Here is a 17,363-nt window from a genome sequence, read left to right on the forward strand (position 1 = left end):
CAAACATGTTCTTTTTGAAGTGCAAAACAAAAATTATTCTCCTTCAGATACAATAGAGAAACTCGAAGGAAAGAAGGAAACAAGAAGCATGTGTTGGAACGTGTCCTATTGAGCACCAGGTAAACGCTCTACTTTCAGTTCCTTAAGGATAATGGACTTTTGGCTCCTAGGCTTCGCTGTCCTTACAGGCAATGGGGCTAGATCACAGAAGGCATTAGAAACACTTAAAAAGAAATCTTATGAACAGGCTCCCCTCCCCCCCCCAAAATGCACATTCCTATGGGGGGAGCAAAGACTAAATCATATTTGAAAATGTAAGACTGGAAACGGAAGTTAAACAGCTACTGAACTTGTCTGGGCATGACAAAAAAGGACCCCTCTCTCTGGCCAGGCTGCCGAGATGCCCTGGGTGAGAGGTAAAAGGATGGGTGCATGGGAAGCTGTGCAGACTGGGGTCAAATGTTAAACAGGGTGCAGTGCCCCAGGGGTAAGAACCAGGTCCATGGGGTGGGGGGGTGCAGGCGCTCCCAGCTCACTACTGCCTCGGGCCTGATGGGCCAGGGCAGGACCTGCTGTGTCCTCTCCGTGCAGGGAAGGCTGGGCCGGCCCCGCCTTCCCCAGGCTGAGCCCGCAGACGTGGGCAGCAGCCGGGCACTCAATCCTCACGCAGGTAGGCCTCCTGCTCCGGCTCGGCCCTCTCGTCCCCTTCCTCCTGTGTTTTCTGACGGAGCTCCTCCGTCTGTGCTTCTGCCAACTTGGTCTCTGCTTTCTGGGACAGCTGACGCACTTCCTGTACCTGCGACTTCACCAACTGAATGTGATTCCGGGCAGTTATCGAGGCCTGATCTGCTCCTGCCAAAAGATGGGACAGTGAGGCTGAAAGGTTGCATGGGGCGGAATGCGTGGGGCAGGCGGGGGGGGGGTGTCGAGGAAAGCCTGGGGCCCTGTGGCTGGCGTCTGAGCTCCTCCGTCTTAGTCTGTTCCTGCCCTCCCTCTCTGCACAGCAGAGAACTTCCTACCTCCACGCTGAGGTCTGCATTTTTCTCCAGCTATCGGCAGCTCTCATTATTAAGAATGACAACCCCCACAATCCTCTTTATAGCTACACAGCTCTTAGCACGGACACCTTATGAATTTAACTACACAACTAACACACTTCTTTTTGACAAAATAATAGCTCAATGGAATTGTCAAAGCTCTCTTTCATCACCCAACCCAATCTTCAGAGATAACCTCTGCGGGAAGTTGAAAGGGCATCTTTCTCCTCTTTTGTACATATGGAATGCACAGAGAAATACTGTTACCTTTTGTGTCATTATGTAAATTTATACTACTTATTGAACATATTTTGCAATTTTTTTCTTTAAAAATGTTTTTGGGCTCTATCATTTTGTTTACCTGCTACTAGTATGTCCTCATATAGATACACATATTTATCATCTATAGAAGATCTGGGTGGTTCTTTCCAACCTTACTGTATTAATAAGGATCTTCAGTACAATGCTAAAAGTTAGTGGAGAATCGTAAGCACCCCTCTTATTGCTGACCTTGATGGGAATGCCTCTCATAGTTCATTATTAAGTAGAATTACTTAACCTTTATCATGTTAGGAAAATTCTATTCATAACTGTACTTAGATTTACATCATAAATGGGTACTACATTTTACTGACGGCTTCGGGGCACATAGTGACATTACATGGCCATTATATTACGTAGCTTTCCTCCTCTACTGCAGATGATCTCAAGTAGTGAGTTATGTTGATAGTTTTTTTTTTTTTCAGTATTGAAGTATCTTGTATTTTGAGGGTGAATGGCTATATTTGACTTACATCCATATAAGCGATGCTGACCATAGTTTTGTTCCAGTGCTGGCCTAGTGCAGTTTGCGGTCAGGGCCCATGCTGACTTTATACAGTGACAACAGTCGGAAGGCTTGCCATCATGTTCTATGCACTGGTATGCTTTCTGCAACAGGAATTATGTTTCTTGAAGATCTGCTAAGACTCTCCACGAAACAGTTGGACTTAGTGTCCATTTTGGGGGCACAAAATCTTTGAATACTATTTCAACTTTTATGGTTATTGGTTTTATTTGGATTCTTTACTTTTGGGGACAATTTGGGATTTCCATAAAGACTGTAATATTTATATAATGAAAAGCCTTCCGTATCTCTAATAGCCCTTTCTGATGTTACTTTTGCCCTCTAAAAAGTCATATTTGCCAAATTTTTAAGGGAACATATTTTGCCTTTTTAATTATTTTTTAAAGATTTTTATTTATTTTAAAGAGCATGAGCAAGCGCATGAGTGGGGAAGGGGCATTGGGAGAGAAGAGAATCCCAACCAGACTCCCCACTGAGCACAGAGCCCAACGTGGAGCTCCATCTCACAACCCTGAAATCATGGCCTGAGCAGAAATCAAGAGTCGGACGCTGAATCGACTGAGCCACCCAGGTGCCCCTATTTCTTTAAATCTTCTTACACCTTTTATTTCACATACATACATCATTCATTTCTTTACCACTCATCTACCGATGGACACTGGGTTGCTTCCATATCTTGGCTACTGTAAATAATGCTGCAGTAAACACAGGTGCATATATCTTTTGAATATTTTTGTTTTCGTTGGGTAAATACCCAGTAGGGGAATTACTGGATCATATGGTATTTCTATTTTTAATTTTTTGAGGCACCTCCATACTGTTTTCCACAGTGGCTGCACCAATTTACATTCCTACTAACAGTGCACAAGCATTCCCTTTACTCCACATCTTGGCCAATACTTGTTATTTCTTGTCTTTTTGATAGGAGCCATTCCGACAGGTGTGAGGTGCAATCTCGTGATTTTGATTTGCCTTTCCCTGGTGATTACTGATGTTGAGCATCTTCTCATGTGTCTGTTGGCCATCTGTATGTCTTCTTTGGAAAAATGTCTATTCAGATCCTCTGCCTGTTTAACTGGATTGTTTTTTGGTGTTAAGTTCTATATGTATTTTGGATATTAGCCCCTTATCAGATATATAATTTATAAGTATCTTCTCCCATTCATTAGCTTGCCTTTTTGTTCTGCTGACAGCTGCTTTTGCTATGCTAAAGTTTTTTATTTTGGTGTAGTCCCAATTACTTTTGCTTTTGTTTCCCTTGTCTGAGGAGACCTATCCATACATAGATGTTGTTAAGGGTGAGATTGCCTATGCTTTCTTTTAGGAGTTTTATGGTTTCTGGTCTCACTCTTAGGTCTTTAATCCGTTTATTTTTTGCGTATGGTGTAAGTAAGTGGTCCAGTTTCATTCTTTTGAACGTAGCTGTCCAGTTTTCCCAACACCATTTGTTGAAGGGACTGTCTTTTCCCCATCGTATAGTCTTGCCTCCTCTGTTGTAGATCAATTGACCACAGAGGTGTGGGTTCATTTCTGGGCTCTCTATCTATTCCATTTATGTCTCTTTTTGTGCCAGTACCACATCGTTTTGATTACTATGGGTTTGTAGTATATCTTGAAATCCGGGATTTTGATACCTCCAGCTTTGTTCTACTTTCTCAAGATTACTTTGGCTATTCAAAGTCTTTTATGGTTCCATACGAATTTTAGGATTATTCTAGTTCTGTGAAAAATACTATTGGCATTTTGATAGGGTTGCATTGAATCTGTAGCTTGTTTGGGAGAGTATGGATATTTAAACAATAATAATTATTCCAATGCATGAGAGCATGATATGTCTCTACATCTCTGATGTCTTCAATTTCTTTCACCAATGTCATAGTTTTCACTATATGTGTCTTTCACCTCCTTGGACAAATTTATTCCCAGGTGTATTATTGCTTTTTATTTTTTTTTAAAGATTTTGTTTATTTGAGAGAGAATGAGAGGGAGCACGAGAGGAACGAGGGTCAGAGGGAGAAGCAGACTCCCTGCTGAGCAGGGATCCCAATGTGGGACTCAATTCCTGGGACTCCAGGATCATGACCTGAGCCAAAGGCAGTCGCTTAACCAACTGAGCCACCCAGGCGCCCTCAGGTGTATTATTGCTTTGGGTGCAATTGTAAATGGTTGGTTTATTAAGCTTTTATTTATTTATTATTTATTTATTTAGAGTGTGTGTGTGTGTGTGTGTGCGCGCGCGCGCGCGTGCACAAGCAGGGGTAGGGGCAGAGGGAAAAGGAGAGAGAGAATACCAAAGCAGACTGTGCCCAGCAAGGAACCCAACAGAGGGCTCGATTCCACAACCCCTAGACCATGACTCAAGCTGAAACTGAGTCGGATGCTCAACCAAGCCACCCAGGTGCCCCTTGTTAATCTTTTTTTTTTTTTTGTAAACATTGAGTATGTTAGCTGTGGGGTTTTCATATATGGCCTTTATTATGTTGGGGGATGTTCCCTCTAAACACACTCTATTAAGAGTTTTTAACATGAATGGATGTTGTATTTTGTCAAAGGCTTTTTTTTGCATCTATTGATCCTATGGTTTTCATCCTTCCTCTTATTGTGAGGGCTCACACTGATTTGCAAATATTGAACCACCCTTTCATCCCTAGAATAAATCTCATTTGTTCTTGGTGAATGATCTTTTTAATGTATTATTGATTTCAGTTTGCTAATATTTTTAAAAAAGATTTTGACAGAGTGCGCTTGCGTGAGCACAAACACAAAGAGCAGCAGGCCAAGGGAGAGGGAGAAGCAGGCTCCCCGCTGAGCAGGAAGCTGGACTCGGGGCTTGATCCTAGGACCCCGGGATCATGACCTGAGGTGAAGGCAGATGCTTAACCAACTGAGCCAACCAGGCGCCCCAGTTTGCTAATATCTTATTGAGGATTTTTGTATCTATGTTCATTAGAGGTACTGGCTTCTGGTTTTCTTTTAAATATTTACTTGAGACAGCGTGAGCACGTGTGCTGCTTGGGGGCAGAGGGGCAGAGGGGAAGGGAGAGAGAATCCCAAGCAGACTCCCTGGTGAGTGCCGAGCCTGATGCAGGGGCTTGATCTCGTGACTCTGACATCAGGACCTGAACTGAAACCAGGAGTAGGAAGCTTAACAAACTGCACCACCCAGGCACCCCTGGTTTTCTTCTTTTTGTAGTGTCTTTGGTTTTGGTGCCAGGGTAATGCTAGCCTTGTAGGATGAATTTGGGAATTTTCTTTTGTCTTCTATCTTTCAGAGTAGTTTGAGAATAGGTCTCTTTTTAAATGTTTGGGGGAATTCAATTTGGTGAAGCCATCTGGCCCTGGACTTTTTTTTTTTTTTATTCCATCTCATTACTAATAATTGTTCAAATTTTCTATTCCTAATTCACTTTTGGAAGATTTTCTGTTTCTAGGAATTTATTATTTCTTCTAGATTGTCCAGCTTGTTGGCATATAATTATTCATACTCTTAAACCTTTGTATCTCTGTGGTGTTGTTGGTACTTCTATTCCAGTTCCAATTGAGTACTTTTTTTTTTTTTTTTTGGATGAGTCTGGCTAAGGTTTATCAATTTCTCTATCTTTTGAAAGAACCAACTCTTGGCTTCACTTTTTTTTTTTTTTTAAGATTTTTTGAAAATTCTCTACACCCAATTTGGGGCTGGAACTCACAACCCCAAGATCAAGAGCCAGCCAGGCGCCCTTGGCTTCACTGATCTTTTCTCTTTTTAAAACTTTATTTCTCCTCCAATCGTTATCATTTTGTTCCTTCTACTAGCTTTGGGATTTGTTTGTTCTTTTTCTAGCTCCTTTAGGTGTAAGGTTAGGTTTTTTGAAGGTTTTGTTTCCTGAGGTAGGCCTGTTTTACTGTAAACTCAGAACTGCTTTTGCCATGTCCCAAAGATTTCAGTCCATCGTGTTTTCATTTTTCTCCATGTATTTTTTGATTTCCTCTTTGATTTCTTGGTTGGCCCACTTGTTTAGTAGCATGTTGTTTAGCCTCCATGTGTTTATTTTTCCAGGTTTTTTTCTTGAAATTGATTTCTTGTCTCAATTTGTTGTGGTAGGAAAAGATACTTGATAGGATTTCAATTTTAAACTTAGACTTGGTTTATCGCTTAACATGATCTATTCTGAAGAATGTTCCATGTGCACTTGAAAAGAATGTGTATTCTGCTGTTTTGGGCTGGAATGTTGTGTGTGTGAATGTAGGTCTATCTGGTCTAACGTGCAGTTCAAAGCCATTGTTTCCTCGTTTTCTGTCTGGATCATCCATCCTTTGATGTAAGTGGGGTGAAGTCCTTTACTATCATTGGATTACTGTCAACTTCTCTCTTTATGTCTGTTAATATTTGCTATATATAGGTGCTCCTATGTTGGGTGCATATTTACAATTGTTATGTCTTGGATTGATTCCTTTTTTTTTTTCTTTTGGTTAGGGAGAGAATGCACACACGGGGAGGCGGAGAGGGAAGGAGTGAATTTTTTTTAAAGATTTATTTTAGAGTGTGCTTGTGGGGGGTGGAGAGGCAGAGGGTGAGGCAGTGAGAATCTTAAGCAGACTCTGAGTGGAGTGTGGAGCCTGACGCTGGGTTCGATCTCATGACCCTGAGATCATGACCTGAGCTGAAACCAAGAGTCAGTCAGATGCTCAACTGACTGTGCCATCCAAGCACCCTGAGAAAGTCTTAAGCAGGCTCCATGCCTAGTGTGGAGCCTATATGGGGCTTGATCTCATGACCCTGAGATCATATTAGCCAAAATCAAGAGGCAGATGCTCAACTGACTGAGCCAACCAGGTGCCCCACACAGTCTTAGTCTACTTGTCTGACAGAAGTATCACTACCTTGGTTCCCCCCACCTCCCCACCGGTCTCGCTTATATTTGCATGGTGTATTTTTTTTTTTTTTCCATCCCTTCACTTTCAGTCTATATGTGTCTTTAAGTCTGAAGTGAGTCTCCTGCAGGCAGCTTATAGATGGGTCTTGTTTTTCTTACCCATTCAGTCACTCTATGTCTTTTGATTGGAACACTTAGCCCATTTACATTTAAAGGAATTACTGATAAGTATGTACTTACTGCCATTTTGTTAATTGTTTTCTGGCTGTTTCTATAGTTCTGTTCCTTTCATCTTTTGTTCTTTTCCCTTCCAAGTTTGATGGCTTTCTTTAATGTTTATTTTTTGTGTATCTATTATATATTTTTGATTTGTGGTTACTACTAGGTTCATATATAACATCTTATGTGCATAGTAGTCTATATTAAGTTCGTTGCTTAAGTTTGAACACATTCTAAAAGCACATTTTTACTCCCCATGTTTTATGTATGTCATATTTTACATCTCTTTGTGTATTCCTTGACTAATTTTTGTAGATATAATAGATTTTTACTACTTTTGTGGTTTAACCACCATACTGGCTTTCTAAGTGAATAATATTTTTACCAAATACATTTGCTTTTACTTGTGAAATTTTTTCCTTTCAGAATTTTAACATTTCCTGAGTGGTGATGAACTCCTTTAACTTTTGTTTGGGAAACTACCTCTCCTTATATTTTGAATGATAACCTTGCTGGGTATTCTTGGTTGTAGGTTTTTTCCTTTTAGCACTTTGAACATATTATGCCACTTCCTTTTGGCCTACAAAGTTTGTGCTGAAAAACCAGCTATCAAATACCCCTTACGGGGAATCTCTTGCATGTAACTGTTTTGCTGTTTCTAAGATTCGGTTTATCATTACTTTTTGTAAAAATTGTGTCTTGGTGTGGATCTCATCCTGTTAAGAGCTATCTGCTTCCTGGACCTGGATGTCTGTTTCCTTTCCCGGATTAGGAAAGTTTTCTGCCCCCTTCTAGCTCTTTTCTTCTGGGATCCCTATAATGCAAATGTTGTTATACTTGATGTCACCGAGTATCCTTAACCTGTTTTCATTTTTTATTTTTGCCCTTCAGCTTGTTTTCCATCATGCTGTCTTCCAGGTTGCTGACCCATTCTTCTGCATCTTCTAATCTGCTGTTGATTCATTCTAGTGCATTTTTTTTATTTCAGTTGAATTCTTCACCTCTGGTGGTTTTTTTGTTGTTGTTGTTCTTTGTTTTAGAGAAAGCAAGAGCAGGAGGGGCGGGAGGGGGACAGAATCTCAAGCAGACTCTGTGCTGAGTGTGGGGCTCGATCTCACGACCCTGAGATCACCACCTGAGCTGAAACCAAGAGTGGGACGCTTAACCTGTGCCACACAGGCACCCTTTATTTTGTATTTTCTCTTTGTTGAAATTCTGAGTTCATCCACTTTTTTCTGAAGTCCAATATCTCTTTATGACCATTACTCTGAATATCTTCTCAATTGTCTTAATGTTCTTTTAGTTTTGAATCCTTATTCTGACATTGTTCTGCCAGCTTTTTGGGGTAGCTTTCTTTTAATAATGGTTTGGTTTAGCTTTTTATAACTTTTTTTTTAAATTTTATTTATTTGCCAGAGAAAGAGCACAAGCTGGGGAGCAGCAGAGGGAGAAGAAGCAGGCTCTCCACTGAGCAGGAAGCCCGATGTGGGGCTTGATCCCAGGATGCTCGGATCATGACCTGAGCTGAAGGCAGATGCTTAACCAACTGAGCCACTGAGGCACCCCTAGCTGTGATTATTTTTTTTGAACATATTCATAGTTATTGTGATGACTCATGTTGGAACTTGTTCCTCTTTTTCTTTTAAAACTTCCCTGTCAGGGCATCTGCGTGGCTCAGTCGTTGGGCGTCTGCCTTTGGCTCAGGTCATGATCCCAGGGTCCTGGGATAGAGCCCTGCATCGGGCTCCCTGCTCTGTGGGAAGCCTGCTTCTCCCTCTCCAACTCCCCCTGCTTGCATTCCTGCTCTCTCTCAAATAAATAAAATCTTAAAATAAAAATTTAAAACTTCCCTGTCTTAAAATCATTTATCAAGTTTTGTTTAGCAAGGTCTAATGTTGAGCTGATGTCTATCTCTTCTCAAAACTACTGGCATGCTTTCACTTCTTCCCCAAACGGATTTAAAAAAATTTAAGTTTTACTGAATTTTGTTCATTCTTACATCTGTTCCTAATTTTTTTCTTCACAAAGTAGTTTCTTCAGAAAGCATATGTGGTTGGTAAACCGAGTATTTTTATGTCTAAAATGATATTTGGGTGGATATAAAATTCTAGGTTATTGATTTGTCACTTTGCATCTAGAGTTGTTGATCAGAAGCCATATCTGATTATACTTCCTTTGTAGGTAAATCTTCTTATAGTTTAAGTATTACAAAGGAAGTACATAAAGGAAGTATATAAAAATTGTATATTTTATATTGAGCCCTTTTTATTTTTTTTAAAGATTTTATTTATTTATTTGAGAGAGAATGAGAGAGAGCACGAGAGGGAAGAGGGTCAGAGGGAGAAGCAGACTCCCTGCTGAGTAGGGAGCCCGATGTGGGACTCGATCCTGGGACTCCAGGATCATGACCTGAGCCGAAGGCAGTCGCTTACCAACTGAGCCACCCAGGTGCCCTATTGAGCCCTTTTAATCAGTTTTGTAAAAATGTCTTTTTTCCCAGATGATGCTTACACTTTACTTTCCCTTTTCTCCAGCTCAATCTAAGGCTGCCTGGGAATGTTCACACTGGAATGCCTCAGCAAACCTTCCTGTTCACTGTACCTAGAAACTCTGCTCCCACCTCTGGTGTGGCACTGCTATAATGCTTTCACGTTTCTAATGTTTCACTCTTCATTCCACTTGTGCTTCTAGGATCTCGGATTCCTTTAGTTAAGATTTTTTTTTTTAACTTCTAAAAATATATATTAATTATATCCTTTTTAAGATTTGGTACTAGAGCCCCTAGTTTGTTATCTTAGAGTCAGAAAACAAAAATTTCTATGAGCTACCCAGTTTGAGACCAGTTCAGGTAAGAATAAACTAGTTTTCTTCAAAATATATTTAGTTAAAAACCTTCAGCTCAAGCCCACTGGGTGGATTGAGAGGTTCAGAAAACATCCTGGTGAATGAATAACTGCATTTTCTATATTGGGATACAAAGGTGCAGAGGCTTAGCATTGCGCTGAATCTTACTGTACCCAGTATCTCAGTGCATTTCTTAACCCTTTGGTCCCCATTTTCTTCATTTGTAACATGGGGATACTAATCCTCACAGTTCCTTAAATTAAAAATCCTATAAAATACTTACTGCAAGTGTGAAACAGACCAGTACTAAATAAATGGTAGCTATTATTTGTCCTGGATTTGCCACTGACTAGGATTCCAGGTCTCCGTTTCTCCATCTACACAGTAAGGTTCATACAGATTAGTGGTCTTCAGTCTCCTCCAACTCTGCCACTGTATGACCAGTTATCAATAAATATGGGGTTATAAAAAGAATAAAATGCTTAAAGATGATTTAGATGCAATTATTCTAATTGGCAATAGCTGTGTCGTTTTCTAGAATATGGACTCCCTAGCTAGTGGAAATGGGGACATTTTCTCACAAAGTTAGAGCCACATGGGCCTTAGACTAATGTAAATCCCTCATTTTACAGCCAGATGAAAACTCAGATGGCACCTAGGGAGTGACAATTTGAACCTACCAGTTTGGTATGCAGCTTCTGCCGCCATCTCTGAAAGACCAAGTGCAGTCAGCCAAGTGGTTTCCAACTTCAGGTATTCTTGTTGTTTTGAAGTCATCTGTAAATTAAACACAGCACTTGAGCCAACATGAAGAGGTTAATAAGCACATTAACATGGGCTTATTCAAAACAGATTTAGAGAACAGTTACTATAAGACACCACAACGAGGTAGGCGCACTAATACAGAAACGTCTATTAACATTTTGTTTACCTCAACTCTGGCTCCTATGATCACCTGCCACACTTCATCTTCCTCCTGTGAATTCATTTTCCCAAGTAAACTTGTATATTGTCGGTACAAAGAAATTAAGGTATAAACGGCCTACAAATATAGAATAAATGAGTAAAATAAGTGAGGCATATTAGGATTTGTGAGATTTATACCCCAAGGAAAGAGTCCCATTACAGCAAACTATTCAGTCCTTCCACCTCACTGAAACTGCATGACTGTAGGAGGTAGAGGCATTATTCCAGGACATAAGTATTTCCACTTGTCAAATTCTGTGTTTATAAAAGCTTGTTAGCAATTCAGACATAGAGAATACAATGTAGAGGGAAAACTCAGAAGGCGGAGGGAAAAAGCTGCTGAAAAATGAAGGTACAATAAACCTATAAATGATTTGGATTCTCCAGATACCTCTCTACTACCTCAGGTAAGTGGTTTTCAAACTGTCTCCACAGCGAAATCCCTGGTGCTGTGAGTGGTAGACTCTAGACCCCTTTACCCATAACTGAACTCAATCAGCTTGGCTTTCTTGTCTTTACTGGGCTGCTGTATTTAAAGATCTAAAAATCACTGATTTAGGTCAAAGGCTCAGCCAACTTTTGTAAAGGTCCAGAGTAAATATTTTAGGCTTTATGGGCCCTATAGTCTCTGTTACAACTATTCAACTCACAAAAGCAGTCTTAGACAACATATAGACAAATGAGCCTGGCTACGCTCCATTAAAACTCCAAAAACAGGCATCACAGTAGATCTGGTTTACAAGCCACAGTTTGCTAACCCCTGGTTTAGAAGATCAAGACTTAACAAGAAGACACTTACCTTAGTATATTCAGTGATTGCTTCAATCAATGCATATGTGGTCTGAGAGAGAAAGGTGGAGGTGCTATCTGTTACCAAAGACACAGCCCTCCTCATTAATGCATCATTACTAAGAGAATGAGGCTCCAATTTCTGAAAGACATAAACATTTCACTCAACTTCTAAAGCTTGAACCAGCTGAAGAAACAAGTGAAAAACACTTCTCACACTGCAACTGCTTGTTTTCTTTTTAAGCTTTGTTTTGGCTATTAAAGACAATATATGGAAATAATTCCAAAGTATGCTTTCTATCTACTTTTATTCTTTATGCTATGTTCCAAATAGCCAAGCATTTCTTTATATGAAATAAAAGTCTAGTAATTATAACAAATTCGATGAAATTATGATTCATTACCACAGGCTAGATACTTGGGATATGAAGATATGTAAGATCTATTCTCTGTCCTCAAAGATTTCAGATGGGGAAGGGGAGGAGCTGGGGCTAACAGGGAACTTGAAAAATTAATGCAATCAAGTACCATGGTGGCAGAAGTCTGTATAAGTGTCTTTTTTTTTTTTAAAGATTTATTTGGAGAGAGTGCGCACGCACCAGGGAGAGACAGACCCCCTGCTGAGCATGGAGCCTGATGCAGGGCTTGATCCCTGGACCCTGAGATCATTTCCTGAGCCGAAGGAAGACACTAAACTGAGCCACCCAGGCACCCAGAAGTCTGTATAAGCTACAAGCAGGGACATGCATGAGAAAACAATCACTTTTATGTTGAATGAAAATAGCTTAAAAAGACTTCACAGAGTTGATAAGGGATAAGCTGAGTCTAAGAAAGTAAATGGGTGGATGGCGGAGAGCAATTCCGAGCAGAATGAACAGTACAGTCTTGGGTAGGGGTTGGGGACACTTCACTCTGACCTCAGCTATTATGTTAAAAAAAAAAAAAGCCAATGTAACTATCTCAAGAGTTAAGGAAATGTGGCTGCCTTAACTAAATTCAAGTATTCCCTGCTTTCTAAAAGTTTGCGCTATGTCTCTTTGCTTTTAAGGTACCTGACTGTATTTAGTACCTGATTTCAATAACCAAAAGAAGTCCGGAGAGGATTTTCAAGTTTACAAAGAAAAAAAAAGCCTTTACTGTACTAAATGTCTTTTGTAAAAAGCAAAGTGGCATAACATGAACTTTTGGAAAGATATTCTTCACTTTATGCTGAATTATGAAAGGTTTTACAGGAATGCTCTACTTTCAGGTCATCCCTGACTCTGCCTTTTCCTTCCTCAGCAGAGCATTTATTGTATCAGAACAAAGAAACCAATTCCTCTAATCATATGCAGTCTTGTTTTTGCTAGAGTATAAACCCACAGAATCACTTACTGAAAGTAGCAGTCAAGAAATCTTTGACACATGAACAAATCCAGAATTTTACTTACCATATTTATCTTCCATTCAAATAAGTATTCATTACATACCTTGCACTGAAGGTACAGGAAGACTGAAAAGAATATTATTTCTGCTCATTGGAAGCTAATTCTGATATATTCTAACTTATGTCTTCATAATGCATTTTATTTTAATCTCAACACAGGGCTTGATCTCACAACCTTGAGATCACAACCCGAGCCAAAACCAAGAGTCGGACACTTAACCGACTGATCCACCCATAATGCATTTTACAGTGCGTTTCACTTGTTCCTCATGACAGGCCAGGTATTATCACTTCTTTTTTACAGATGAGGAGATGGAAACCCAGAATAATTACATTCTCTCCCAAAAAGTCACATATTTGACCTTAAACCACATCTTCGTCAACTTTTGTACCCTTTCCATTATGCTCTGCTGACTCAGGAGAGTGTAATCATCAAATATCAAAATACAACACAAGTGGTCAGAAAGAGGGAGATCACTGTTGGCCAGAAACTCTGCAAGGCTTTAAAAAGAGGTGGGACTGGGCCTGAAGACAGCTGGGAAGAGAGCTGTCAGGCAGCCTGGGGATGAAGAAATAATGAGGAAAAGATACATCTGTTGCATGCAGGGGACATTCAGGGATCTGGCCTGGTTCCAACAGATAGATAGCACAAGGGAGGTAAGAGAACAAGGAGACTGGAGTACGGGGAGAGTTGGCTGGGTTTTAGTTCTGCAACACACAATGGAGAGCCGCTGCAGGTTCTGAAGAACAGAAGTGAAATGGCCATTCCTACAGGATAATGACCTGAGGCTCTTGTCATGTGGCCCAGAACTGAGGTTAACTGGGGCTTAAGAAAAGTGTATGAACTGAGAAAGGACAAACCCAAAAACTTCTTTTGAAGGAAAGAAGAAAGGCTATCCTAATTGTGGCAGAAAATGGCCTGGTGCTCAAGTAAGGGTTTTAGGATTAACAATTCTATGAACAAGCAGAGATGAGGTTTGGTGTGAGGAACAAAAAGAGGCAGGCTCATGAGAAAGCCTCAGAAAATGCTGAAAAGATTTGTGATTAAAAGATCAATTCCATTTAAGATTTATTTATTTAAGAGAGAGAGAACACAAGTGGGGAGGGGAGGAACAGAGGGAGAAGCAGGCTCCCCACTGAGCAGATAGCCCGATGTGGGGCTGATCCCAGGACCCTTAGATCATGACCCTGAGATCATGACCTGAGCTGAAGGCAGACGCTTAACCAACTGAGCCACCCAGGCGCCCGTGGAATTGATCTTGTTGTGATAAACACACATATAAGTATCAGAAATATTCTGCCGAAATGGGGTTTGCTAATTTCCTATTGAGTTCTTTCGCAGAAAGCATATAACCAGTGATCTTTTTAATAAGGTACCACTTTCATATCACCTACGTGGTAACTCCACCTAGATGTCTACTAGACATTTTAGACTGTCATTTCCAAAACTTAACTCTTGATTTCATCCTCCCCAAACATACTTCCCCTCCACTCCAATAAATGGTAACTCCATTCTTTCAGGCGCTTAGGCTTTTTCAAAAACCCTGGAATATACTCCACATTCAATCCATCAGCAACTCGTGCTGACCACATTTGGTCCACTTCTCCCCACCTACACTGTTGCCCGCCTACTCCAAGCCTGGACTAGAGCAACAATCTCCCATTGGTCTTCCTAGGTCCACACAGCAACCTTTAAAACCTTATGTGAGATGGTAACAGCCTGTGTTAAATTCCTCTGTGGCTTCCTTTTCAGAATAAAATTCAAAGCCTTACAATGGCTCAAAAGGACAAGACAATGTGAGTCTCAGCTAATTTTCTGGTTTTGTCTATTACGCTCTCTTTCTCATTCCACTCCAGCCACATTAACCTTTTTGCTGTTCATCAAACATATCAGGTACACACACCTGCTTCTAGGTCTTTGCACTCAAGAGTTCCTTCTGCCTGGCAAACTCTTCTCCAAGATATTACCATGGCTCATTCTTTCAGATCATTCTGATCACAACTTAAATATCACCTTATCAGAGTAGCCCTCCTGGACCAAACTCTCCTATCTAAAATAAAACAACTCCCTCCCAGTCCCCCTATATTCTTACCCTATTTGCTTCCTACATAGCACTCATCAGGTAGCATTTTATATTTATTTTCTCCCCTTTCTTTTCCCTAGAATGTGGGTGTTTTTTTTTTTTTTTTTTGAGCGAGAGCGAGAGAGATGGGGGGAGGGGCAGAGGGAGAGGGAGAATCTTAAGCAGGCTCCATGCCCAGGGTGGAGCCCCATGCCGGGCCAATGCAGCCCGATCTCACAACCCTAAGATCATGACCTGAGCCTAAACCAACGGTCAGACGCTTGGCGCACCTGGGTGTCTCAGTAGGTTGAGCTGCTGACTCTTGATTTCAGCTCAGTTCATGATCTCTGGGTTGTGGGATCGAGCCTGGGGTAGGGCTCTGGGCTTAGTGCAGAGTCTGCTTGTCCCTCTCCCTCTGCTCCTCACACCCCCACCCCGCCCCTGCTCTCTAAAATAAAATCGTTAAAAACAAAACATATAAGAGTTGGACTCTTAACCGGACTGAGCCACCCAGGCGCCCCCACCCCAGAATGCAAGTTTTATGAGAGCAGGAATTCTGTTTTGTTCTTACATTTCCAACATGTGGCACATTAAAGTTACTCAATAAATTTTTGTTGAATGAAAGACTATTCTGCTGACAGATTGTAATATCCTCATCTTATTCTCCTCCCTCTTTATGCAATTTGACCACCTTGACATACTGTTCCTACCAAATGGGACAATTAAAAATGGGAATATTAATATATTTGCTCAGCTATGAAAAGATGATGCTGGTATAGGAGAAAGTAAACCATCGCGTGGGTGGGGGAGCACTGGGTAACACGAAGAGCTGAGGGTTCACTGCCCAGCTGCGACTTCAGGAGGGCACTGTACACTAACAAACACCCACCGACACTACGGGATTTTTACCTGTGCGATAGGAACTGCACACAGGGTCACACCAAATCCAACTGCCACAGTTCTGTGCCATGGTCTTATCAAGTCTGAGAAGCAGCGCTTCTTAAAGTTAGCCACGACAGGAACACACTGCCTGTACCTAGAAACACAAGTCAAATTTAGGAAGGCGGTGACTACCAATCTGTAAGTCTCTTCAATTTGTTGGCAGGGGTTAGAAACTCACACTTGGCCACGCAGGAGCCTACACGAAGATGCTGGGTCGGCCTTCCAGGTGACAGGGCTCGGGGGAGAGCGTGTCGGACTGGAAAGCCTCGGACTCGCTGGAAGGGGCAACCGCTACCCAACTCTCGGGAACCTCGGCCGCGCAGGGATGCGCGCCCAGTGATTTCGAAGTTTCATCGGTAACAGGTGTGGAAGTTTAAAAGGCAGTCTCAAAGCTTTTTAAAAACCTTCGGCCAAAATAAACACTGCTGCACGCAGCATTTAGCTCCGGACCTGCGGCCGAGGTTGCCAGGTGTCCCCGATGGTCCCCACTACGTCACACCCGGAACCCGCAGCCAGCAGGGCCGCGCGGGGACCGACCAGCTCCTCTCCTGCCCGCAGGGAAAACTTCCTCTCATAACCCGCCGCTCGCCCGGGCCGCTCCCCCATCTCCTTCCAGTGACGGCGATGGGCCAACGGGAACTCGCGGGCAGGCCGAGGCGCCGCAGGAAGCCAGCCCGAGCTTGGGGAGGGAGGAGGACTGGCGTTCAGCCGGTGGAATAATGGAAAAACCGTCAGAGAGAAATAAAACCCCGGTTTGGCCGCGGGAGGCGGGAGGCAGAGCCGGGACGTCCTCGGACCTGAGAGGGGCGGGACGCCGCGGCCTGCTCGGCCGAGGAGCGAAACGAGCGCCGGCTACGCCGGCGCTGCCGTCCCGGCCACGGCGCTACTTGCGGCGCCTCCCCCCTTGCGGTGCTGCCCTCGTACCCGACCGCAGCGGTACCTGAACAGGGAGGCTACGCTCCGCGACAGCCAGCTCCTCAGAGCCGCCATCCTGCGCCGGCCAGCCGCCAGACGCACACGCCGGAAGTGACGCCACTTCATGAGCGGAGAACGGGGCGCGGCCTCTTCTTGAGCGGGCCTGGCCCCATGACCACACCCCAGCCCGAAGAAGCAGTCGGGATTGGACGGGAGGGAGGGAGGGGGCGGGGCTTAGGGTAACGCCAGTAACGGCTGCGGCGAACGCCCAACGGCCGGAGCTTCGGCGCGGGGACGGGGCGGGCCCTGGGCCTGAGGGCGAGGAGCGGGCGGAGCGGAGTCGGCCGTCGTGAGGGGAGCTTGGACTCCAACCCGGGCGTGGCCGTGCCTCCAGAGGCAGCCCTAGCCCGGGCGCGAGGCGCAGAGCTCTTCCGTCAGCGAGCCGAGCGCGTCCGGCGC

General features: G+C 42.8%; 1 protein-coding gene across 2 annotated transcripts; it reads right to left on the bottom strand.

Annotated features, from left to right (window-relative positions):
• Positions 1–89: 89 nt before the first annotated feature.
• DIABLO (diablo IAP-binding mitochondrial protein) lies at positions 90–17,083 on the bottom strand. Of its 2 annotated transcripts, none has more exons than XM_025889819.2 (6): positions 16,930–17,083; positions 15,957–16,083; positions 11,569–11,700; positions 10,735–10,845; positions 10,484–10,580; positions 90–852 (listed from the first exon to the last, which is right to left on the bottom strand). In XM_025889819.2, the coding sequence occupies exons 1-6, from the start codon at positions 17,028–17,030 to the stop codon at positions 656–658; spliced, it is 765 nt and encodes a 254-aa protein (XP_025745604.1). In that variant the 5' UTR covers positions 17,031–17,083; the 3' UTR covers positions 90–655. The 2 variants fall into 2 exon arrangements, with proteins under 2 accessions (XP_025745604.1, XP_025745605.1); XM_025889820.2 differs by lacking the exon at positions 16,930–17,083 and adding an exon at positions 16,168–16,914.
• Between the last annotated feature and the right edge of the window lie 280 nt (positions 17,084–17,363).

Source organism: Callorhinus ursinus, unplaced genomic scaffold (genome assembly GCF_003265705.2).
Source record: "Callorhinus ursinus isolate GAN/ISIS: 27379988/994484 unplaced genomic scaffold, GSC_fseal_2.0 scaffold41, whole genome shotgun sequence".
Lineage (NCBI taxonomy): Eukaryota > Metazoa > Chordata > Mammalia > Carnivora > Otariidae > Callorhinus > Callorhinus ursinus.

Excerpts from the sequence above, each read along its gene's own strand:
- DIABLO (XM_025889819.2), bottom strand. The coding sequence starts at position 17,030 with ATGAAGTGGCGTCACTTCCGGCGTGTGCGTCTGGCGGCTGGCCGGCGC. Across the intron at positions 16,084-16,929 it reads AGCGTAGCCTCCCTGTTCAG|GTACAGGCAGTGTGTTCCTG; the intron begins GTACCGCTGCGG and ends TTGTGTTTCTAG. Across the intron at positions 11,701-15,956 it reads GTGCAGTTCCTATCGCACAG|AAATTGGAGCCTCATTCTCT; the intron begins GTAAAAATCCCG and ends TATGTCTTTCAG.